This window comes from Schistocerca gregaria, chromosome 2 (assembly GCF_023897955.1).
Source record: "Schistocerca gregaria isolate iqSchGreg1 chromosome 2, iqSchGreg1.2, whole genome shotgun sequence".
Taxonomy (NCBI): Eukaryota; Metazoa; Arthropoda; class Insecta; order Orthoptera; family Acrididae; genus Schistocerca; species Schistocerca gregaria.
The window spans coordinates 490,868,705-490,891,382 of NC_064921.1; the positions used below are offsets into that span (position 1 = coordinate 490,868,705).

At 42.8% G+C, this 22,678-nt stretch overlaps 1 protein-coding gene across 2 annotated transcripts in view; it reads left to right on the top strand.

The window, feature by feature from the left end:
* The window catches only part of LOC126327862 (brachyurin-like), a 146,224-nt gene that overhangs the window by 98,056 nt on the left and 25,490 nt on the right, over window positions 1-22,678 (top strand). The window contains exons 1-3 of one of the 2 annotated variants that reach the window (XM_049995925.1): window positions 7,104-7,166; window positions 9,126-9,192; window positions 19,728-19,896. The exons of the other annotated variant lie outside the window; for it this stretch is intronic. Coding sequence (XP_049851882.1) covers window positions 7,119-7,166; window positions 9,126-9,192; window positions 19,728-19,896 — 284 coding nt within the window. The 5' untranslated portion in view covers window positions 7,104-7,118. Of the gene's footprint in view, window positions 1-7,103; window positions 7,167-9,125; window positions 9,193-19,727; window positions 19,897-22,678 lie in introns of those variants that run through there. 2 annotated transcript variants of the gene reach the window in all.

A 22,678-nucleotide genomic window follows, 5' to 3' on the forward strand; every position in this document is an offset into this window, starting at 1 on the left:
TTTGCTCCCCAAATAGCAAAACTCCTTTACTACTTTAAGTGTCTCATTTCCTAATGCAATTCCCTCAGCATCACCCGACTTAATTCGACTACATTCCATTATCCTCGTTTTGCTTTTGTTGATGTTCATGTTATATCCTCCTTTCAAGACACTGTCCATTCCATTCAACTGCTCTTCCAAGTCCTTTGCTGTCTCTGACAGAATTACAATGTCATCGGCGAACCTCAAAGTTTTTATTTCTTCTCCATGGATTTTAATACCTACTCCGAATTTTTCTTTTGTTTCCTTTACCGCTTGCTCAATATACAGATTGAATAACATCGGGGAGAGGCTACAATCCTGTCTCACTCTCTTCCCAACCACTGCTTCCCTTTCATGTCCCTCGACTCTTATAACTGCCATCTGGTTTCTGTACAAATTGTAAATAGCGTTTCGCTCCCTGTATTTTACCCCTGCCACCTTTAGAATTTGAAAGAGAGTATTCCAGTCAACATTGTCAAAAGCTTTCTCTAAGTCTACAAATGCTAGGAACGTAGGTTTGCCTTTCCTTAACCTTTCCTCTAAGATAAGTCGTAAGGTCAGTATTGCCTCACGTGTTCCAGTATTTCTACGGAATCCAAACTGATCTTCCCCGAGGTCGGCTTCTACTAGTTTTTCCATTCGTCTGTAAAGAATTCGTGTTAGTATTTTGCAGCTGTGACTTATTAAACTGATAGTTCGGTAATTTTCACATCTGTCAACACCTGCTTTCTTTGGGATTGGGATTATTATATTCTTCTTGAAGTCTGAGGGTATTTCGCCTGTCTCATACATCTTGCTCACCAGATGGTAGAGTTTTGTTAGGACTGGCTCTCCCAAGGCTGTCAGTAGTTCTAATGGAATGTTGTCTACTCCTGGGGCCTTGTTTCGACTTAGGTCTTTCAGTGCTCTGTCAAACTCTACACGCAATATCGTATCTCCCATTTCATCTTCATCTACATCCTCTTCCTTTTGCATAATATTGTCCTCAAGTACATCGCCCTTGTATAGACACTCTATATACTCCTTCCACCTTTCTGCTTTCCCTTCTTTGCTTAGAACTGGGTTTCCATCTGAGCTCTTGATGTTCATACAAGCGGTTCTCTTATCTCCAAAGGTCTCTTTAATTTTCCTGTAGGCAGTATCTATCTTACCCCTAGTGAGATAAGCCTCTACATCCTTCCATTTGTCCTCTAGCCATCCCTGCTTAGCCATTTTGCATTTCCTGTCGATCTCATTTTTGAGACGTTTGTATTCCTTTTTGCCTGCTTCATTTACTGCATTTTTATATTTTCTCCTTTCATCAATTAAATTCAATATTTCTTCTGTTACCCAAGGATTTCTACTAGCCCTCGTCTTTTTACCTACTTTATCCTCTGCTGCCTTCACTACTTGATCCCTCAGAGCTACCCATTCTTCTTCTACTGTATTTCTTTCCCCCCATTCCTGTCAATTGTTCTCTTATGCTCTCCCTGAAACTCTGTACAACCACTGGTTCTTTCAGTTTGTCCAGGTCCCATCACCTTAAATTCCCACCTTTTGGCAGTTTCTTCAGTTTTAATCTACAGGTCATAACCAATAGATTGTGGTCAGATTCCCACATCTGCCCCTGGAAATGTCTTACAATTTAAAACCTGGTTCCTAAATCTCTGTCTTACCATTATATAATCTATCTGATACCTTTTAGTATCTCCAGGGTTCTTCCACGTATACAACCTTCTTTCATGGTTCTTAAACCAAGTGTTAGCTATGACTAAGTTGTGCTCTGTGCAAAATTCTACCAGGCGGCTTCCTCTTTCATTTCTTAGCCCCAATCCATATTCACCTACTACGTTTCCTTCTCTCCCTTTTCCTACACTAGAATTCCAGTCGCCCATGACAATTAAATTTTTTTCTCCCTTTACTACCTGAATAATTTCTTTTATTTCATCATACATTTCTTCAATTTCTTCGTCATCTGCAGAGCTAGTTGGCATATAAATTTGTACTACTGTAGTAGGTGTGGGCTTCGTATCTATCTTGTCCACAATAATGCGTTCACTATGCTGTTTGTAGTAGCTTACCCGCATTCCTATTTTCCTATTCATTATTAAGCCTACTCCTGCATTACCCCTATTTGATTTTGTGTTTATAACCCTGTATTCACCTGACCAAAAGTCTTGTTCCTCCTGCCACCGAACTTCACTAATTCCCACTATATCTAACTTTAACCTATCCATTTTCTTTTTTAAATTTTCTAACCTACCTGCCCGATTAAGGGATCTGACATTCCACGCTCCGATCCGTAGAACGCCAATTTTCTTTCTGCTGATAACGACATCCTCTTGAGTAGTCCCCGCCCAGAGATCCGAATGGGGGACTATTTTATCTCCGGAATATTTTACCCAAGAGGACGCCATCATCATTTAATCATACAGTAAAGCTGCATGCCCTCGGGAAAAATTACGGCCGTAGTTTCCCCTTGCTTTCAGCCGTTCGCAGTACCAACACAGCAAGGCCGTTTTAGTTATTGTTACAAGGCCAGATCAGTCAATCATCCAGACTGTTGCCCTTGTAACTACTGAAAAGGCTGCTGCCCCTCTTCAGGAACCACATGTTTGTCTGGCCTCTCAACAGATACCCCTCCGTTGTGGTTGTACGTACGGTACGGCTATCTGTATCGCTGAGGCACGCAAGCCACCCCACCAACGGCAAGGTCCTTGGTTCATGGGGGGAAAAATATTTAATTATTAAGCCAGAAAATTACAATGGGTCCTAACTTACATGTTGACAGCACAACGTCTCTCCAACAAAAGTCTAGGTCGATGACAAAATAATTAACCTCTACCGTTTTGCTTTCTGAAATTAATTTAACATTTTCCACCGTTTCTGGAAACTTCGACATATTTAGTACAGTTATAAAAACGTTCGTTTGGCAATCAAAAAGTAATAACTTTCAACATATAATTTTTATGAATAAATCGTCCACTTATACTGCATGATTAGTAACTGCAGTTATAAAAGAAGACACTAAAGAAAAAAATAAGAGAAAACACTTCAAATCGAATCAAGTGGAGGAGCGGTTAGAGCAAGAGAAGTGCAGTTAAATAATTCGCGATGTTTCTCAATTTATGGTTGCAAAAATTCGGAGAACAGGTGTAAGAGATACATTTTACGTGCAGAAACGCTTACGAAACAGAAAATTTGATGATTCTTATAGAGATTTAGTAGAACACGTTGACACTGAGAGTTGATCTGTGGTGATTGCTGGACAGCTACTCCTCACAATAGATGAGCAGTGTGATGTTACAGGATCATCCGAAAACAAAGGAAGTAGGCTACAGTACGCTTGTTCGCCCAATGTTTGAATACTGCTCAGCAGTGTGGGATCCGTACCAGATAGGGTTGATAGAAGAGATAGAGAAGATCCAACGGAGAGCAGCACGCTCCGTTACAGGATCATTTAGTAAACGCGAAAACGTTACGGAGATGATAGATAAACTCCAGTGGAAGACTATGCAGGAGAGACGCTCAGTAGTTCGGTACGGGCTTTTGTTGAAGTTTCGAGAACATACCTTCACCGAGGAGTCAAGCAGTATATTGCTCCCTCCTACGTATATCTCGCGAAGAGATCATGAGGATAAAATCAGAGAGATTAGAGCCCACACAGAGGCATACCGACAATCCTTCTTTCCACGAACAATACGAGACTGAAATAGAAGGGAGAACCGATAGAGGTACTGAAGGTATCCGCCGTCACACATCAGGTGGCTTGCGGAGTATGGATGTAGATGTAGATTTAGAAGACAGCGGGTGTGTTTGCAGAATCCTGCGAACCGCTGGTGGGAACCAGCAGCAAACCGGATACCGCAATGCGTGACATACATGGTACTAATTAAACTAGATTGGATTTTAAGAAGTATCAAACGTTACTTAGTTTTGCTGAATTTAGCTGTGCCTTGGAAAGAAATTTTTTGTAATGAAAAGCAGTGGAAAGACTGACAGCTATTTAAAAAACATCATTACTGTAGCCTGTCAGCGGTACTTCATACACGTACACACAATAGGTGGATATGTAAATGATTAGAGTTGCAACTCTCTGTGACAGGTAAAATACCCATCAGAGTGTTTTAGTGTTATTAGTTTTTAGTGTTGCAACCAAGCCTGGTAGGGCATCAAACAAGGGAACCTCCCCACCGCACCCCTCTCCGATTTGGTTATAAGTTGACAGAGTGGATAGGCCTTGAAAAACTGAACACAGATCAATCGAGAAAACAGGAAGGAGTTGTGTGGAACTATGAAAAAATAAGCAAAATATACAAACTGAGTGGTCCATGCGCAAGATAGGCAACATAAAGGAAAGTGTGAGCTCAGGAGCGCCCTGGGCCTGTGGTTAGCGTGAGCAGCTGGGGGAGGAGAGGTCCTTGGTTCAAATCTTCCCCGAAGTGAAATGTTTAATTTATTTTATTTAATTTATGATTATCACAAGCGCAAGAAAACCTAAATCGGGCAAGGTAGAAGAATCGTTTTATCCATTCGCCAAGTGTACAAGTTAGGTGGGTCGACAAACTACTGCTGTCATGTGACGCACATCCCGTCGCCAGTGTCGTATAGAATATATCAGACGTGTTTTCCTGTGGGGGAATCGATTGACCTATGACGTTTCGATCACATGTTTTCGGTTCCCATTGGAGAGGCACTTCCTTTCGTCTATTAATCGCACGGTTTTGCGTTGCGGTCACAAAACACAGACATTAAACTTATTACAGTGAACAGAGACGTCAATATACGAACGGACAGATCATAACTTTGTGAAAATAAAGAAAGTAAACTTTTCACCCAGGGTAAGACCTCTTTGAGCAGCTGATCGCGCAAATTACGGGATCACGGCGCTCCTGAGCGCACACTATCCTTGATGTTGCCTATCTTGCGCATGGGCTACTCAGTTTGTATACTTTGCTTATTTTTTTCATAGTTCCACACAACTTCCTCCTGTTTTCTCGATTGATCTGTGTTCAGTTTTTCAAGGCCTATCCACTGTGCCAACTTATAACTAAATCTGAGGGGGGTGCGATGGGGAGGTTCCCTTGTAAGGAGCGTGAACAGCGTCGGATGTTGGGTGATCACTGTGAAAGATACGGAGCAGTCGGGTACACGTGTGGGACAGCGTTATCAGCATCTGACTGTGTCTGAAAGGGACCTCAGTGTTGGTCTCAACTTGGTCAGCTGGTCAAATTGTGCAATATCCGTATCTATGGGGTATTAGGGTGTGACACAGCCCACTGTTGGCTTACATGGGAATTTGAGGGCAGGCATACCCGTCGCTAAGATTCTGTATTATCACGATTGGTCGCCGTGAGGAAGGATCGCCGTATTTTTCACCAAGCACATGTTAACCCGTTCTCATCTGCCCCTGCTATCCAAGAACAAGTAATGGACTCACTGCAACACTATGTGTCATTCCATACTATTGATCGGACGCTAGCAGCAACCGAAATGGGAAGTACTGTCTCACGTATAGGTTATTGTTAATACCACAACACAAATGGCTATATCTGATGTGGTGCCGTGATCGGGGAGCATGGGATACTGATGAAAGTCGTCGCACTGTTTTCAGCTATGAATCGCGATTTTACCCCATCCTCGATGACCATCAGGGGAGGTCCCGTTCTTCCAATATTTTGAAGAGGCGCAACGGTGTTACACCTGCGTCATGGTGTGGGAAATTTGGGAAGCCATTTGGTATGATATTAGGACTTGGCTGATAGTGACTGAGGAAGTACTGATGGCACAACAGTACGTTACAAATATGCTGCATCCGCATGTGTTCCCCCTGTGTGACAATATTGTGGCTCAATTTATCAACTGGCTAATGCTCCTGTGTCCTTGATATTCTGGCAGTCCCATGGTCAGAAAGATACTAATATCTGTAGCTCACAGAACATGTCTAGGATCAGTGCAAACGTCAACTACGTCCCTTTGCCAGTACACAGACTATCAAGGACCAGTAATCTTTATGACATTTCCCAACCGAACCAGTGTAAGCATCCAGGCCAGAGGTGGTCCAACAGCATACTGATAAATGGGCTTATACTGCTAAGTTCTTTGTACATTTCGTTTGAGTTTGAAATCACTGAAATAACATCGCATATTCTCTCAATCCATGAAGTTTCATTCTTTCCTCCTCCTGAGTGCTTCAGGGTTTTCGTCAGACAGTATGAATTGTCTAATAATGGAATCGGTGAGGTGGTTCAAAGACAAAGGCATTGTTATCGTATTCAGAAGGAATCAGTTTCAGATCCACGTCAGACCACCTCGATTAGGATTATTCACATTTCTTTCGATTGCGAGTCCGTAGCTCGTGGTCTTGCTGCGGCGTTCTCGCTTCCCGTGCACGGGGTCCCGGGTTCGATTCCCGGCGGGATCAGGGACTTTTCCTGCCTCGAGATGACTGGGTGTTGTTGCGTTGTCAAAAAATGGTTCAAATGGCTCCGAGCACTATGGGACTTAACATCTGTAGTCATCAGTCCCCTAGAACATAGAACTACTTAAAACTAACTAACCTAAGGACATCACACACATCCATGCCCGAGGCAGGATTCGAACCTGCGACCGTAGCAGTCGCGCGATTCCGGACTGAGCGCCAAGAACCGCTAGACCACCGCGGCCGGCTGTTGTGTTGTCTTCATCATCATCATTAATCCCCATTACGGTCTGTGGGGGGGCAGTGGCAAACGACCTCCACTAGGAGCTTGCCTAGTCGGCGGTGCGGGTCTCCCGCGTCGTTCCCTACGCTCCTCGGTGTATGGGACCTCATAATCATCATCGACTGCTAGGAATGCACCTCAGACAACCGTGTCGTTGACTGTATGCCTAACCATTACTCTCTCCTTGACGTTCTTTCGATTAGATACCATGTCTCATTATTTCTAAATGAGCTTTACCTTCTCAATTTTACAGATATCAAATGGCGCCGTACGAGTATTCCAAGGTTCCCTTTTTAGCTTTATCATAAATTCTGAAACTGAATTAGATAACTATGAGAGCAATACGTGAGCACATTTTCGAGTATAAGAAGGAGCGGAGTGTCCGACTTCGGCAGCTGCTGCTGGAAGATCACAATGAACGTGTTGGCTGTATTGCTGTTTGCCACAGCGGTTGCGGTTAAGGTAAAATGGATGCAGTCACATTAATATATATCTTAGGAGTACTGGAAACAAGCCGACTCATTCAGTAGTGATTTTCACCGTTGTTTAGACTAATCTGAGGGCGATAGTCAGTGAATGCATTTATCTCGTTAAACCAACCGAAACAGCGAACTTGCATCAGACGTTATGGGCAGTGGTTGAAACAATTGATCAGGTTCCCAGTGGACAACGGACCTCGACACAAGTTCGCCGGGCGGCTACGTGCCGGAGACCGGCACGGCTTCCCGCTCGGGAAGCAGCGCGTAAGACCGAATGGCTAGCCGGGCGGGTTGGAAATACTGTTTACTTTAAGAAAGTCTTGTATCCTTTCAGGTATAATTAAGTATCGTACAATTTGTTTCCAATTTTGTCTCCAGTTTTCTCAAATAACACCCATTCTAAATACTAACTGACCATATATATTATTGGACGAGAGCAACGTAACATTCTGCCACTTCGCACACAGACTTTATAGTGTCCTACGATAAATTGTATCAACATTGTGTGAATGTTACGGCGACATGTAAGATTTGTAATTGTCACATTTACACATATTTCGTGAATGTGGTACAGTTTTTAACATATTCAATAACTTCTCAAAACATTAACATTTCTGTATTTACTTTATTATTTTTAATTTTTCGGAAACCTCTCGCATAACTTCCACCCTTCCTAAGCAGAGAATTATGTGCATTTACGATGTGTTCAGTTGCAAAAAAAAAAAAAAAAAAAAAAAAAAAAAAAAAAAAAAAAAAAAAAAAAAAAAAAAAGAGGTCTGAATGTGTGTTCACGTAGTTCAAGAACTTAAGAAGTACATCACTAATACGAGAACTGAATAAGACCTTAAAAACTTTACTTGCACACTCATATATGGTTCATATGGCTCTGAGCACTATGGGACTAAACATCTTAGGTCATCAGTCCCCTAGCACTTAGAACTACTTAAACCTAACTAACCTAAGGACATCACACACATCCATACCCCCGGCAGGATTCGAACCTGCGACCGTAGCAGTCCCGCGGTTCCGGACTGTAGCGCCTAGAACCGCAAGACCACCGCGGCCGGCTTGCACACTCACTAACTTTTATACTACAAACCATTTCATATGTCGTAAAAATTCTCAAAACAGAACATTTGATTAATAGATACTTTACTCCTGTTGGATGTTGTTCATTACATGTCCTAATTAAACATATTAAATTCTTTACACCGTTAGCCGGCCGGAGTGGCCGTGCGGTTCTGGGCGCTACAGTCTGAAACCGAGCGACTGCTACGGTCGCAGGTTCGATTCCTGCCTCGGGCATGGATGTTTGTGATGTCCTTAGGTTAGTTAGGTTTAATTAGTTCCAAGTTCTAGGAGACTGATGACCTCAGAAGTTAAGTCGCATAGTGCTCAGAGCCATTTGAACCATTTCACACCGATAAAATTCCTAATGTTTCCACAGATTCTATTTCTCCCTCACTAGCTGAAACGCTTCCATCGCAGCCCCTCCTACTTTATTATCGATTAATCCAATTATGAACATACATCATGGAGAAAATGTTTTGTACAGTAGATCTGTTGTAATTATTTAATGACAGCTTCAGTAGAGGTATTAGCGTCAGTCATGTTACTTTCCCGCGTGGTTTTGTTGATTTTCAGATCCTTTGAAGATTTATCTGGGTATACAGTGAGCAGAGCACATTACTACCAATTTTATAATAATGTGTGGCCAGTTTAGTGATCACTGCTTTGATTTCATACATTCTGATTCCTTATGACGTTATACAGTGGGAATAGACATAACTCACAATAAGTTGTAAAATAATGTTCTGCTGCAGATGGCAACCCCTCGATTCTAGTTCAGTTTTAATAAGCGACGTAACTATTTCAAAATTATGTATTTTCAATAATTTCTGCACCATATCAACAAAAATGCGTTACATTTGTTTGTTTACAGGCGCTGCCCCAGAATGCGACGCCACTTCTCAGTGTTACACCTATGGTGAAGACATTGCCACTAGTGCGTAAGTATTTGTACACAGTCCACTCTCATTAATGTTACCACCGCTATGTTCGACGTTAACGTGCAATTGCCAGTCACAGAGAGCAGGTGGCAGGATTAGCATTAGAGGGTATACAGGGTGTTACAAAAAGGTACGGCCAAACTTTCAGGAAACATTCCTCACACACAAATAAAGAAAAGATGTTATGTGGACATGTGTCCGGAATCGCTTAATTTCCATGTTAGAGCTGATTTTAGTTTCGTCAGTATGTACTGTACTTCCTCGATTCACCGCCAGTTGGACCAATTGAAGGAAGGTAATGTTGACTTCGGTGCTTGTGTTGACATGCGACTCCTAGCTCTACAGTACTAGCATCAAGCACATCAGTACGTAGCATCAACAGGTTAGTGTTCATCACCAACGTGGTTTTGCAGTCAGTGCAATGTTTACAAATGCGAAGTTGGCAGATGCCCATTTGATGTATGGATTAGCACGGGCAATAGCCATGGCGCGGTACATTTGTATCGAGACAGATTGCCAGAACGAAGGTGTCCCGACAGGAAGACGTTCAAAGCAATTGATCGGCGTCTTAGGGAGCACGGAACATTCCAGCCTATGACTCGCGACTGGGGAAGACCTAGAACGACGAGGACACCTGCAATGGACGAGGCAATTCTTTTTGCAGTTAACGATAACCCTAATGTCAGCGTCAGAGAAGTTGCTGCTGTACAAGGTAACGTTGACCACGTCACTGTATGGAAAGTGCTACGGGAGAACCAGTTGTTACCGTACCATGTACAGCGTGTGCAGGCACTATCAGCAGCTGATTGGCCTCCATGGGTACACTTCTGCGAATGGTTCATCCAACAATGTGTGAATCCTCATTTCAGTGCAAATGTTCTCTTTACGGATGAGGCTTCATTCCAACATGATCAAATTGTAAATTTTCACAATCAACATGTGTGGGTTGACGAGAATCCGCACGCAATTGTGCAGTGGGTTGACGAGAATCCGCACGCAATTGTGCAATCACGTCATCAACACAGATTTTCTCTGAGAGTTTGGGCAGGCATTGTTGGTGATGCCTTGATTGGGCCCCATGTTCTTCCACCTACGCTCAGTGGAGCACGTTATCATGTTTTCATACGGGATACTCTACCGAAGCTGCTAGAACATGTGCCTTTACAAATACGACACAACATGTGGCTCATGCACGATGGAGCTCCTGCACATTTCAGTCGAAGTGTTCGTACGCTTCTCAACAACAGATTCGGTGACCGATGGATTGGTAGAGGCGGACCAATTCCATGGCCTCCACGCTCTTCTGACCTCAACCCTCTTGACTTTCATTTATGGGGGCATTTGAAAGCTCTTGTCTACGCAACCCCGGTACCAAATGAAGAGACTCTTCGTGCTCGTATTGTGGACGGCTGTGATACAGTACGCCATACTCCAGGGCTGCATCAGCGCATCAGGTATTCCATGCTACGGCGGTTGGATGCATGTATCCTCGCTAACGAAGGACATTTTGAACATTTCCTGTAACAAAGTGTTTGAAGTCACGCTGGTACGTTCTGTTGCTGTGTGTTTCCATTCCATGATTAATGTGATTTGAAGAGAAGTAATAAAATGAACTATAACATGGAAAGTTAGCGTTTCCGGACACATGTCCACATAACATATTTTCTTTCTATGAGTGTGAGGAATATTTCCTGAAAGTTTGGCCGTACCTTTTTGTAACAACCTGTATGAAGCGGGTTTGAGGTGACGCGGAAAATAGTGCAGTCGTTGTCGTAATGGGGGAACGAAGTGATTCATCTGACGTCCAGAAGGGCTTAATCATTGACTTTCAGCACAAAGGTGGAAATATTACCGAAACGCTATGTTTATAAACTTTATGCATGCCGCCGTGGTTGAAGTTTATTGTGCATGGGAAACTGGCGCTATGCAAAAACGGTGGCGAGGCGACTGTGGAGCACCACCGGCCATATACAGGGTGCTCCATTGATAGTGGCCGGGCGAAATATCTCACGAAATAAGCATAAAACGAAAAAACTACAAAGAATTAAACTTGTCTAGCTTGAAGGGGGAAACCAGTTGGCACTATGTTTGGCCCGTTAGATGGCGCTGACATAGGTCAAACGGATATCAACTGCGTTTTTTTAAAGATAGGAACCCCCAATTTTTTATCATATATTCGTGTAGTACGTAAAGAAATATGAATGTTTTAGTTGGACCACTTTTTCCGCTTTGTGATAGATGGCGCTGTAATAGTCACAAACGTATAAGTACGTGGTATCACGTAACATTCCGCCAGTGCGGACGGTATTTGCTTCGTGATACATTACCCGTGTTAAAATGGACCGTTTACCAATTGCGGGAAAGGTCGATATAGTGTTGATGTATGTCTATTGTACTCAAAATGCCCAACGGGCGTCTACTATGTATGCTGCTCGGTATCCTGGACAACAGCATCCAAGTGTCCGGACCGTTCGCGGGATAGTTACGTTATTTTAGGAAACAGGAAGTGTTCAGCCACATATGAAACGTCAACCACGACCTGCAACAAATGATGACGCCCAAGTAGGTGCTTTAGCTGCTGTCGAGGCTAATCCGCACACAATAGCAGACAATTTGCGCGAGAACCGGGAATCTCAAAAAAAGAAAAAAAAATCGGTGTTGAGAATGCTACATCAACATCGATTGCACCCCTACCATATTTCTATGCACCAGGAATTGCATGGCGACGACTTTGAACGTCGTGTTCAGCTCTGCCACTGGGCACAAGTGAAACTACGGGACGATGACAGTTTTTTTTGCACGCGTTCTATCTAGCGCGAAGCGTCATTCACCAACAGCGGTAACGTAAACCGGCATAATATGCACTATTGGGCAACGGAAAATAAACGATGGCTGTGACAAGTGGAACATCAGCGGCCTTAGCGGGTTAATGTATAGGGCGGCATTATGGGAGGAAGGATAATTGGCCCCCATTTTATCGATGGCATTCTAAATGGTGCATATATGCTGATTTCCTACGCAATGTTCTACCGATGTAACTACAAGATGTTTCACTGCATGACAGAATGGCGATGTACTTCGAACATGATGGATGTCCGGCACATAGCTCGCGTGCGGTTGAAGTGGTATTGAATAGCATACTTCATGACAGGTGGATTGGCCCGCACGTTCGCCGGATCTGACGTCCCCAGATTTCTTTCTGTGCGGAAAGTTGAAGGATATTTGTTATCGTGATCCACCGACAACGCCTGAAAACATGCGTCAGCGCACTGTCAGTGCATGTGCGAGCATTACGGATGGCGAACTACTCGCTGTTGAGAGGAATGTCGTTACACGTATTGCCAAATGCATTGAGTTTGATGGACATCATTTGGAGCATTTATTGCATTAATGTGGTATTTACAGGTAATCACGCTGTAACAGCATGCGTTCTCAGAAATGATAAGTTCACAAAGGTACAAGTATCACTTTGGAACAACCGAAATAAAATGTTCAAACGTACCTACGTTCTGTATTCTAATTTTAAAAAACCTACCTGTTACCAACTGTTCGTCTAAAATTGTGAGCCACATGTTTGTGACTATCACAGCGCCATCTAACACAAAGCGAAAAAAGTGGTCCAACTAAAACATTCATATTTCTTTACGTACTACACGAATATGTAATAAAAATGGGGGTTCCTATTTAAGAAAATGCAGTTGATATCCGTTTGACCTATGGCAGCGCCATCTAGCTTGCCAACGATAGTGCTTTCTGGTTTCCCCCTTCAAGCTAGACAAGTTTCGTTCTTTGTAGTTTTTTCGTTTGACGCTTATTTCGTGAGATTTTTGGCCCGGTCACGATCAATGGACCACCCTCTATAACGAGGGTGAACGACGGCTGCGGGGATGTGTACGGGCGAACAGGCGTGCGACTCTTGAGCAACTAACTACGCAGCTGAACCAAGGGTCTACCAACAATGTCGTCAACGCTAGTTCAGCAAACGTTGTTGGGTATGGCTGTTTCGTTCATGCACCCATACTGACTGCTGTTCATTCGTTACCAAGTCTGAAATTTGCAAACCATTACCGCTAATAGAAGCATAGTGAATTGTGTCCCTTAGTTTAAGTACAGTACAAATTTGTCAGCGAATGTATTAGAAACTTTATACGAAATGTATACCTATTAATTTATCGCATTTTAATGGTATTATAGAGGAAATCTCATTCTCACTTTAATATAAAATGCTGTTATTTAACAGAAGCAAGGCAAGTCTGCAGCCCACTTTTTCCTGGTCGCTTGAGCCTGTACCTTTAAACAGTTGGCCTTCGGCTCTGGCGCGGCGTATACTTAAGTTATGCAGATATTGTTATAATTTTATGTTGATAAGAGCCTTTACCAGTGAGCGAATACATTTGTGCGTTTATTCTGACGTATGCTGAATGTAATCTGGCTGCTGTCTTAAGCCAATGAATGCTATCTTTCTGGCTCTTACGAGGGTTGTCCACAAAGTAAGTTCCATTTCTATTTCTATCCGCGGCACCACGGGGCAGCCTTATGAAAGTGCGTAAAACCTGAAGTATTAGAGGCCAACTATCCAATGAAAGCCGACTTGCAACGTTCCTAGGAACAGAATTAAGTGAGGAAGCCACAAACATACTATAGCTCCCTACTCGCTTCTCCCATAGGGCGCCATAGACAATGTCAGGCTAATCACGCAGCGTGCAGATGTATTTAAGCAATCATTCTTCCAGGATAATTCGCATAGATACTTGAATTTCACTGAAAGGAAAAATGGAAAGTACCGTCGATAAGCATTTCTCAGTAGTTTGTAATAGCTGTTGATGTAGACTTGCAGTTAATTCCGTTAGATAATTCACACTTAGAGATATTTCACAGACAAGCCTGTTAAAAAAAAAGTGTCTTATCTGTGTAATACACGATCCACCCAAATCCGGACAGCTCTGTAGCTTTGAATTCACACTCTCAAGTCCTGAACCTTCCTGTCAACACATAATTGAAGCCGCAGATATGAATACGTTCATTAGCAGCAGTTCCACAGTTTAAAAATTCAAGCATATACGTTCTTTACACTGCTTCACACTTGAGCTACCTCATCATATTGCAGACACTCATATCTCTGTCGATATTTTCGCAACCAAGTCTCCAAACAGGATAATTCGCATAGATCGAATTTCCGCACCTGGCTTATCTACTCATGATGAAATATTAATTAGTTATTTGTTGCAATCTCCAAATAACAAACTACGAGTGGGTAGACAGAGGATCTAAATGAGTATTTCGGCACACATATATCACTACTTGACCGATCCACAAGGACGCAAACCATCGAATCTCTTGGAGTATCTGCGGTCGGTACAAACGAAATTTTTTTTCTGCAGTCAGTAAACCTCAACAAAGTGAGGAAGTCAATGTAGAGACACAAGATCTGGACACTGTTTTTAGAAAACATAGGCATTGCCTACCGGAGACACAGCGACCGTTTTAATGAAATTTCAGATAAAGCAGCAAATGGACACACTCAATTTGATTAGCTATTATCGATTTTCAAAAAATGGTTCAAATGGCTCTGAGCACTATGGGACTCAACTGCTGTGGTCATCAGTCCCCTAGAACTTAGAACTACGTAAACCTAACTAACCTAAGGACATCACACACATCCATGCCCGAGGCAGGATTCGAACCTGCGACCGTAGCAGTCGCACGGTTCCGGACTGCGCGCCTAGAACCGCGAGACTACCGCGGCCGGCGCTTATCGATTTTGCTAATCATATATGAGCATCGTCACATGTTTGGAAATTCCAGTATTTAACAACGACGACAGATAAAATCGATCACTTAAAGTCACAGTATGATAACTTACAATATTTGCCGTGATGCCCACATCTGATGAGCTGTTTTATGTGAATGTCTTGTCACCAACGATGAAGCCTCTCTTTCATAGTATAGTAACAGAAATATTTATTTTTATATAATTTGAGTGTTTTAGATGAGTTATGTAAGAAATGAAAGGAATAAACTTATGAAAGGGAAGAGAAGGGTAATCAACCTCAAAAACCTGGAAGAACATTCCTCCAATTTCCAAGAAGTCCTCCAAAGCAAGTTCCACGTAACTAAAGATGGTGATTTGTCGGAAATGATTGTTGGCCTATGCCAAAAAAATAAACAACAAAAGAAATTCAGTGCCAAAACTGAAACCCTTTTACAACAGAGTAGAGAAATGAAAATCCAAACCGATCGTGACATGGTAGCGTATTCCGAACTATGTAAGGCAGTGCGAAGAGAAATGAAAACTGACGTATAGAAATTCACCGAAGACACCTTACGAGCAAGCTTGGAAAACAAGACAAGTTTAAAGTCAGCCAAACACAAACTCACAATCGGTAAAAAGCCAATTTTCGAACTCGACGGAAATGACAGTCGAATCACTGAAAAGGAGGAGGTTTTGATGTTCATCAGAGACTTTTATAGCAATTTTTATAGCAATCCAAGGGAAAATTTGAGTGTATATAAATTAAACGATGTACATAGTGTTCCATATATACTCCCATCGGAAGTCAAGTGTGCTCTAGATAGCATGAAGAAGGGAACAGTGCCGGGTGATGATGAGCTCAGTGTTGACATCCTCAGACTGGCAGGAGAGGTAACAATAAATCACTTGGCAAAAGTATTTATTTCCTGCCTGCGCTAGGCTTCAATCCCACTATCCTGGAACAAGGCTAAAATTATTTCGATACACAAGAAAGGAAGTATTCACAATCTTAAAAACTACCGTCCTATCAGCTTGCTCTCAATTTTGTACAAAATTTTCACAAAGATCTTGTTAAACCGAATTAGTACCACCCTAGACTCAGCCCAACGTATAGAACATGCAGGATTCCGAAGCAATTTTAGCACTATTCACCACATTCTGACCGTTAGTGAAGTGATAAGCAGAGCGAATGAATTACCAACTGTCTCTCTGCATTGCCTTTGTTGACTTTGAAAAGGCATTTGACTTCGTTAGCCATGTAGCTGTCCTCCAAGCTTTGAGTGAGCAAGGAGTGGGAGCAGCATACATTGAAGTGCTCAGGAAAATCTACGAGAGTTCTTAAGCTTATGTTAAAATCGGCGAATCAACTCAAGAATTCCGCATCATGAGGGGTGACAAGGAAGGGGACCCCATCTCACCAAAACTGTTCTCTTCTGTATTGGAAATGGCTATGTCAAAGCTGAGCTGGGAAGGTAAGGGAATTAGAATGAATGGAAGAAGGCTTACCAACTTGAGATTTGCTGATGATATTGCCTTACTGTCCAAAGACTTCGCAGAGCTCCAAATCTTAGTTACAGATCTTGCATCGGAATGTCAGCTGGTTGGCTTGAACACGAACCTTCAAAAACAAAAGTAATGTCCAACAAGTGGGTACCAGCTGGAGATGTGAAAGTCAAGGACAGTCTACTAGAAGAGATCAGTGAGTATGTCTACCTTGGCCAGATTATAAATATGAAGGGAGACATAGGGCGAAAAATCTATCGACGCATCAAGCTTGGCTGGCAAGCATTTGGGAAGAATTCAGCAGTATTCAGATCAAAAATGTCAGTAAATCGGAAGAAAGCAGTATTTGATCAATGCATTCTTCCTGTGATGAGGTATGGCTGCGAGACACGGACACTGAACTCATTTACAAAAGGGAAACTTAGGACAGCACAGAGAGCCATGGTGAGATCAATGCTGGGCTATACAAGAAAGGATAGGAAAAGGGCAGTTGACATCCGGTCTGTGACGAAGGTTAATGACATCTTAGAAGATTCCTTGAAATGGCAGTGGGCTGGCCACGTCGCAAGAAGAAAAGACAACAGGTGGACGAAGCTAGTACTGGAGTGGAGTCCGAGAGAGCACCGGAGGCCTAGAGGAAGACCACCATACAGATGGGACAAAGACAGCACCAAGAAGATCGCTGGTAACACCTGGCATAGAACTGCCCAAGACCGTCCTACTTGGAGAAGACTGCTGAAAGCCTATCTGAATCCACGACTAGAAGAGGCCACATCATTTAGTGATTGAATTGGCTGATGATGATGATGATGATGAGATGAGTTATTACATCAATTTTTCTTTGAAATTTATAAGTTTATTAATATAATAAATATTGTAGACTTTTCAAGGAAGCTAAAGGCTTCAGAATAACAAGTAGGTGTTACATTGTTCAATGTTTTGTTTTTAGTAGTATAAGTAAATGTTTTAGACCATAGCGAGATCTTCGGTTCTGTTAGCTCTCTCCCAGTCATAATCTCGGTTACATTTATGTTTGTTGTCGAAAAGTGTTATTTGTGAAAGTTTCGTTTCGTACGAGTTACGAATAAAACAGAATCAAAAGTAATTTCTGGTTCAGCTTCGTTATTTATGGAATTTAACACGTACAATTATTCAAGTGTTACGATTTTGCATCTAAGGCTGATTGGTTTAAAAATACTAGACTGTAATTACTATAATTTTGAAGTCAGTCTAATTTCAACAGCAGTTAAACAATTTTCATGCAAAAGTTGACTTCCGATTGCAGCACAGAGCGATCGGCTGATTGTCATTTATTTGAAGAATTTCACCGACTACATTTCAGCAACCTCTCTGACTTTCAGCGTGTAATCTGACGTGAAAACTTAATTACGACGACTATAAGTTGTCAAGACATTTATTTTCAATTTTGAGTGCTTGAAGTCAATTCTAATTAAAAACAAATAGTGTTTGTTCACCGATTTAGACTGAGCTTGCTTAAAAACATGACTTGTGAATAAACAATTTACGGCGATGTCAAGCTACGTTACGTCCGCTATTATTGTTTCAAGAGATTTTAGTGAAGTTTGTGACTCGTCCTCTCACCTTTAAATAAAATACAACTGAACACGGCCCCCGAGATCGAAGACATCGTCACCCGCCAACTTAATAAACAAAAATTTGTTGTTGTTGTGGTCTTCAGTCCTGAGATTAGTTTGATGCAGCTCTCCATGCAACTCTATCCTGTGCAAGCTGCTTCATCTCCCAGTAGTTACTGCAACCTACATCCTTCTGAATGTGCTTAGTGTATTCATCTCCTGGTATTCCTCTACGATTTTTACCCTCCACGCTGCCCTCGAATGCTAAATTTGTGATCTCTTGATGCCTCAGAACATGTCCTACCAGCCGGTCCTCTCTTCTTGTCAAGTTGTACCACAAACTCCTCTTCTCCCCAATTCAATTCAATACCTCCTCATGAGTTGTGTGACCTACCCACCTAATCTTCAGCATTCTTCTGTAGCACCACATTTCGAAAGCTTCTATTCTCTTCTCCAAACTATTTATCGTCCATGTTTCACTTCAATACATGGCTACATTCCAAACAAATACATTCAGAAACGACTTCCTGACACTTAAATCTATACACGATGTTAACAAATTTTTCTTCTTCAGAAACGCTTTCCTTGCCATTGTTAGTCTGCATTTTATATCCTCTCTACTTCGACCATCATCAGTTACTTTGCTCCCCAAATAGCAAAACTCCTTTGCTACTTTAAGTGTCTCATTTCCTAATGTAATTCCCTCAGCATCAACCGACTTAATTCGACTACATTCCATTATCCTCGTTTTGCTTTTGTTGATGTTCATCTTATATCCTACTTTAAAAATACTGTCCATTCCGTTCAACTGCTCTTCCAAGTCCTTTGCTGTGTCTGACAGAATTACGATGTCATCGGCGAACCTCAAAGTTTTTATTTCTTCTCCATGGACTTTAATACCTACTCCGAACTTTTCTTTTTTTTTCCTTTACTGCTTGCTCAACATACAGGTTGAATAGCATCGGGCACAGGCTGCAACCCTGTCTCACTCCCTTACCAACCACTGCTTCCCTTTCATGCCCCTCGACTCTTATAACTGCCATCTGGTTTCTGTACAAATTGTAAATAGTCTTTCGCTCCCTGTATTTTACCCCTGCCACTTTTCGAATTTGAAAGAGAGTATTCCAGTCAACATTGTCAAAAGCTTTCTCTAAGTCCACAAATGCTAGACACGTAGGTTTGTCTTTCCTTAATCTTTCTTCTAAGTCGTAAGGTCAGTATTGCCTCACGTGTTCCAACATTTCTACGGAATCCAAACTGATCTTCCCCGTGGTCGCCTTCTACAAGTTTTTCCATTCGTCTGTACAGAATTCGCGTTAGTATTTTGCAGCTGTGACTTATTAAACTAATAGTTCGGTAATTTACACATCTGTCAACACCTGCTTTCTTTGGAATTGGAATTATGATATTCTAAGATTTCATCAGCGAAATTTGGCATCAAATTCTATATTTGCAAACATACTGCCTTGCCAAAAGAAACTGAAGCGCCCAGAAGAGGAGGAAGAAAAAAAATGAAACTTCGTGGGTTGAGAGGTACAGAATTATATTCTAAAATTGATCATCCACGAAAGACTGCGAAAACGAGGAGGAGCCACAACCTGGATAAACACTGGCTCGCTTCCCAAATGCCTCCTGTCGCCTTTAAACGAACACCCCGTCCACGGCCAGCTCCTTGTGTGTTGCAGCTGGACACCCGGAGGCTGCGGACGCTGGAGGCCGCATCGTGGGTGGCAGTGCGGCCTATCAGGGCCAGTTCCCGCACCAGGCCGCCGTCTCCATGGACAGCTCCTACCTGTGCGGCGGCTCGCTCATCTCCACCTCTGCCGTCCTCACCGCGGCGCACTGCGTCTCCGGGTGAGTTGGAAGACCAGTGACCCGACACTAGGATCGATAAGGCGATCTCAGCTACATCCTAAATACGTTCCGTGTACATTCTCTTATCAATAAAAGTGAAGCGCCCAGAAGACACGGTCAGACGTCAATGTAACTTCGCATAATGGCGCATAATCAGCGGATTCGTAAGTGATTAGAGTTGCACTTCTCTGTGACTCGTAGAACGGCCACCAGAGTTCATTAGTGTTCTTCGTGTTTAGTGTTGTTACCAGGTCTGGTAGCGTATATAAGAGCCGTGAACAGCGCCACACATTGAGTCGTCACTGTGAAGGATACCGAGATTCCGCCTACTCGCCTGAGGTATTATCATTAGCATATGACAGAGTCTCAAAGGGGAATCTACATCTACATGATTACTCTGCAATTCACATTTAAGTGCTTGGCAGAGGGTTCATCGAACCAGAATCATACTATCTCTCTACCATTCCACTCCCGAACAGCGCGCGGGAAAAACGAACACCTAAACCTTTCTGTTCGAGCTCTGATTTCTCTTACTTTATTTCGATGATCGTTCCTACCTATGTAGGCTGTGCTCAACAAAATATTTAAGCATTCGGAAGAGAAAGTTGGAGACTGAAATTTCGTAAATAGTTCTCACCGTGACGAAAAACGTCTTTGCTTTAATGACTTCCATCCCAAGTCGGGTATCATATCTGCCACACTCTCTCCCCTATTACGTGATAATACAAAACGAGCTGCCCTTTTTTGCACCCTTTCGATGTCCTCCGTCAATCCCACCTGGTAAGGATCCCACACCGCGCAGCAATATTCTAACAGAGGACGAACGAGTGTAGTGTAAGCTGTCTCTTTAGTGGACTTGTTGCCTCTTCTAAGTGTCCTGCCAATGAAACGCAACCTTTGGCTCGCCTTCCCCACAATATTATCTATGTGGTCTTTCCAACTAAAGTTGTTCGTAATTTTAACACCCAGGTACTTAATTGAAGTGACAGCCTTGAGAATTGTACTATTTATCGAGTAATCCAATTCCAACGGATTTCTTTTGGAACTCATGTGGATCACCTCACACTTTTCGTTATTTAGCGTCAGCTGCCACCTACCACACCATACAGCAATCTTTTCTAAATCGCTTTGCAACTGATACTGGTCTTCGGATGACCTGACTAGACGGTAAATTACAGCATAATCTGCGATCAACCTAAGAGAACTGCTCAGATTGTCGCCCACGTCATTTATATAGATCAGAAACAGAAGAGGTCCCAGGACGCTTCCCTGGGGTACACCTGATACCACTTCAGTTTTACTCGATGATTTGCCGTCTATTACTGTGGGTCTCCATTCGGCCGGCTAGTCGAACCGTGGAATATCCATATTTGTGGGGCATTTGTATGTGACAATGGCCCAACGTTGGACTGCATAGGAACGTGAGGGCAGGCAAACCATCTGTCAACAGGGAAGATGACCATTACATGCCCCAAAAACAAGGTAAACATCTGCAGGCGCCATCCGGGAACAAACAGTGGACTCCTTGCAACATTCTGCGTCATTTCGCACCATTGGTTGGAGACTATAAGCAGCCAGACTAGGGAATTAACGTCGCATGCGTAGACTGCCATTAACACCACAACAAAAACTGCTATTTTTTAAATAGTACCATGACCGGGAAGCATGGACTGCTGATGAATAGTGCCGCATCGTGTTCAGCGATAAGTTGCCTCTAAATATGGCAACTACCTGGGGAGAGATCTCATTCTTCCAAAGTTCTGACAGGCACAGCGGTGTTACTCTTGGGATCATGGTACGAGGAGCCTTTGGATACGACTTCAGGTCACTGCTGGCAGTAATTGAGGGAACTCTAATGACACAACAGTATGTCGCGGACATCCTCATGTGTTACCTCTCATGTGACAGTATCGTGGTGCCAATTTTCGACATGGGACTTGTCTCGTGAATAGTCTGCGTGATTTTGAGTGACTGCCATGGTCAGCAAGAACCCAGAGGTGTCATCGTTAGAGCTTGTGCGGGGACAGTTCGGACGTTACCTTCGTCGAAGTGCCATTGTTCGGGGTACAACAGTCACAGCCTAGCTTGCCAGAAAAAGGACGTAACGCTTCCATGGATCGCTTCCCAACCGAATCAGTACATATATCGCGGCCAGAGAGGCCCCTTATACTGATAAATGAGCTCCTGCTGCAAATTCTTTTTAAATTTGTTTCGACATTGTCCTTACCGAAATAGCACACACCCTCTCAACCCACGAAGTTTCATTTCTTTTCTTCCTCCTCTTCTGGATGCTTCAGTTTCTTTTGGCGAGGCAGTATGATTGCAAATGTAGACCTTGATGCCAAATTTCGCTGATGAAATCTTCCCGTGTTACTAGCGTAATAACATTGTAGTTTTGTAGGGACGTTCTGGCAAGCTTCCTACTCACCGGTTTCATGCAGAGGCTAGTTATCCTGTATGAGATCATCTTTAGTATACTACGAAGCAACGCAACTCTGTGGTCTCCACCCTGAGGTACAGAGCTTGAGTATTTGGGACGAGAAGCGCCTGTCAAACGAGCTATAGCTCCTCTATGACGCTTCCCAATAAAATATCTGTTGAGAGATGTAAACGAAAAGTTTTCTCTCGAGTAACAGCAAAATTAAAGACATCGAAAGCCGACTAGGTGTTTGACATATTAGTTGTGCATGCATTAAATGGTCAGTTGTGTTTTGCAGTACAGTGTGTGTTGTATCTGAATAGTTCAAAATGGTTCAGATGGCTCCGAGCACTATGGGACTTA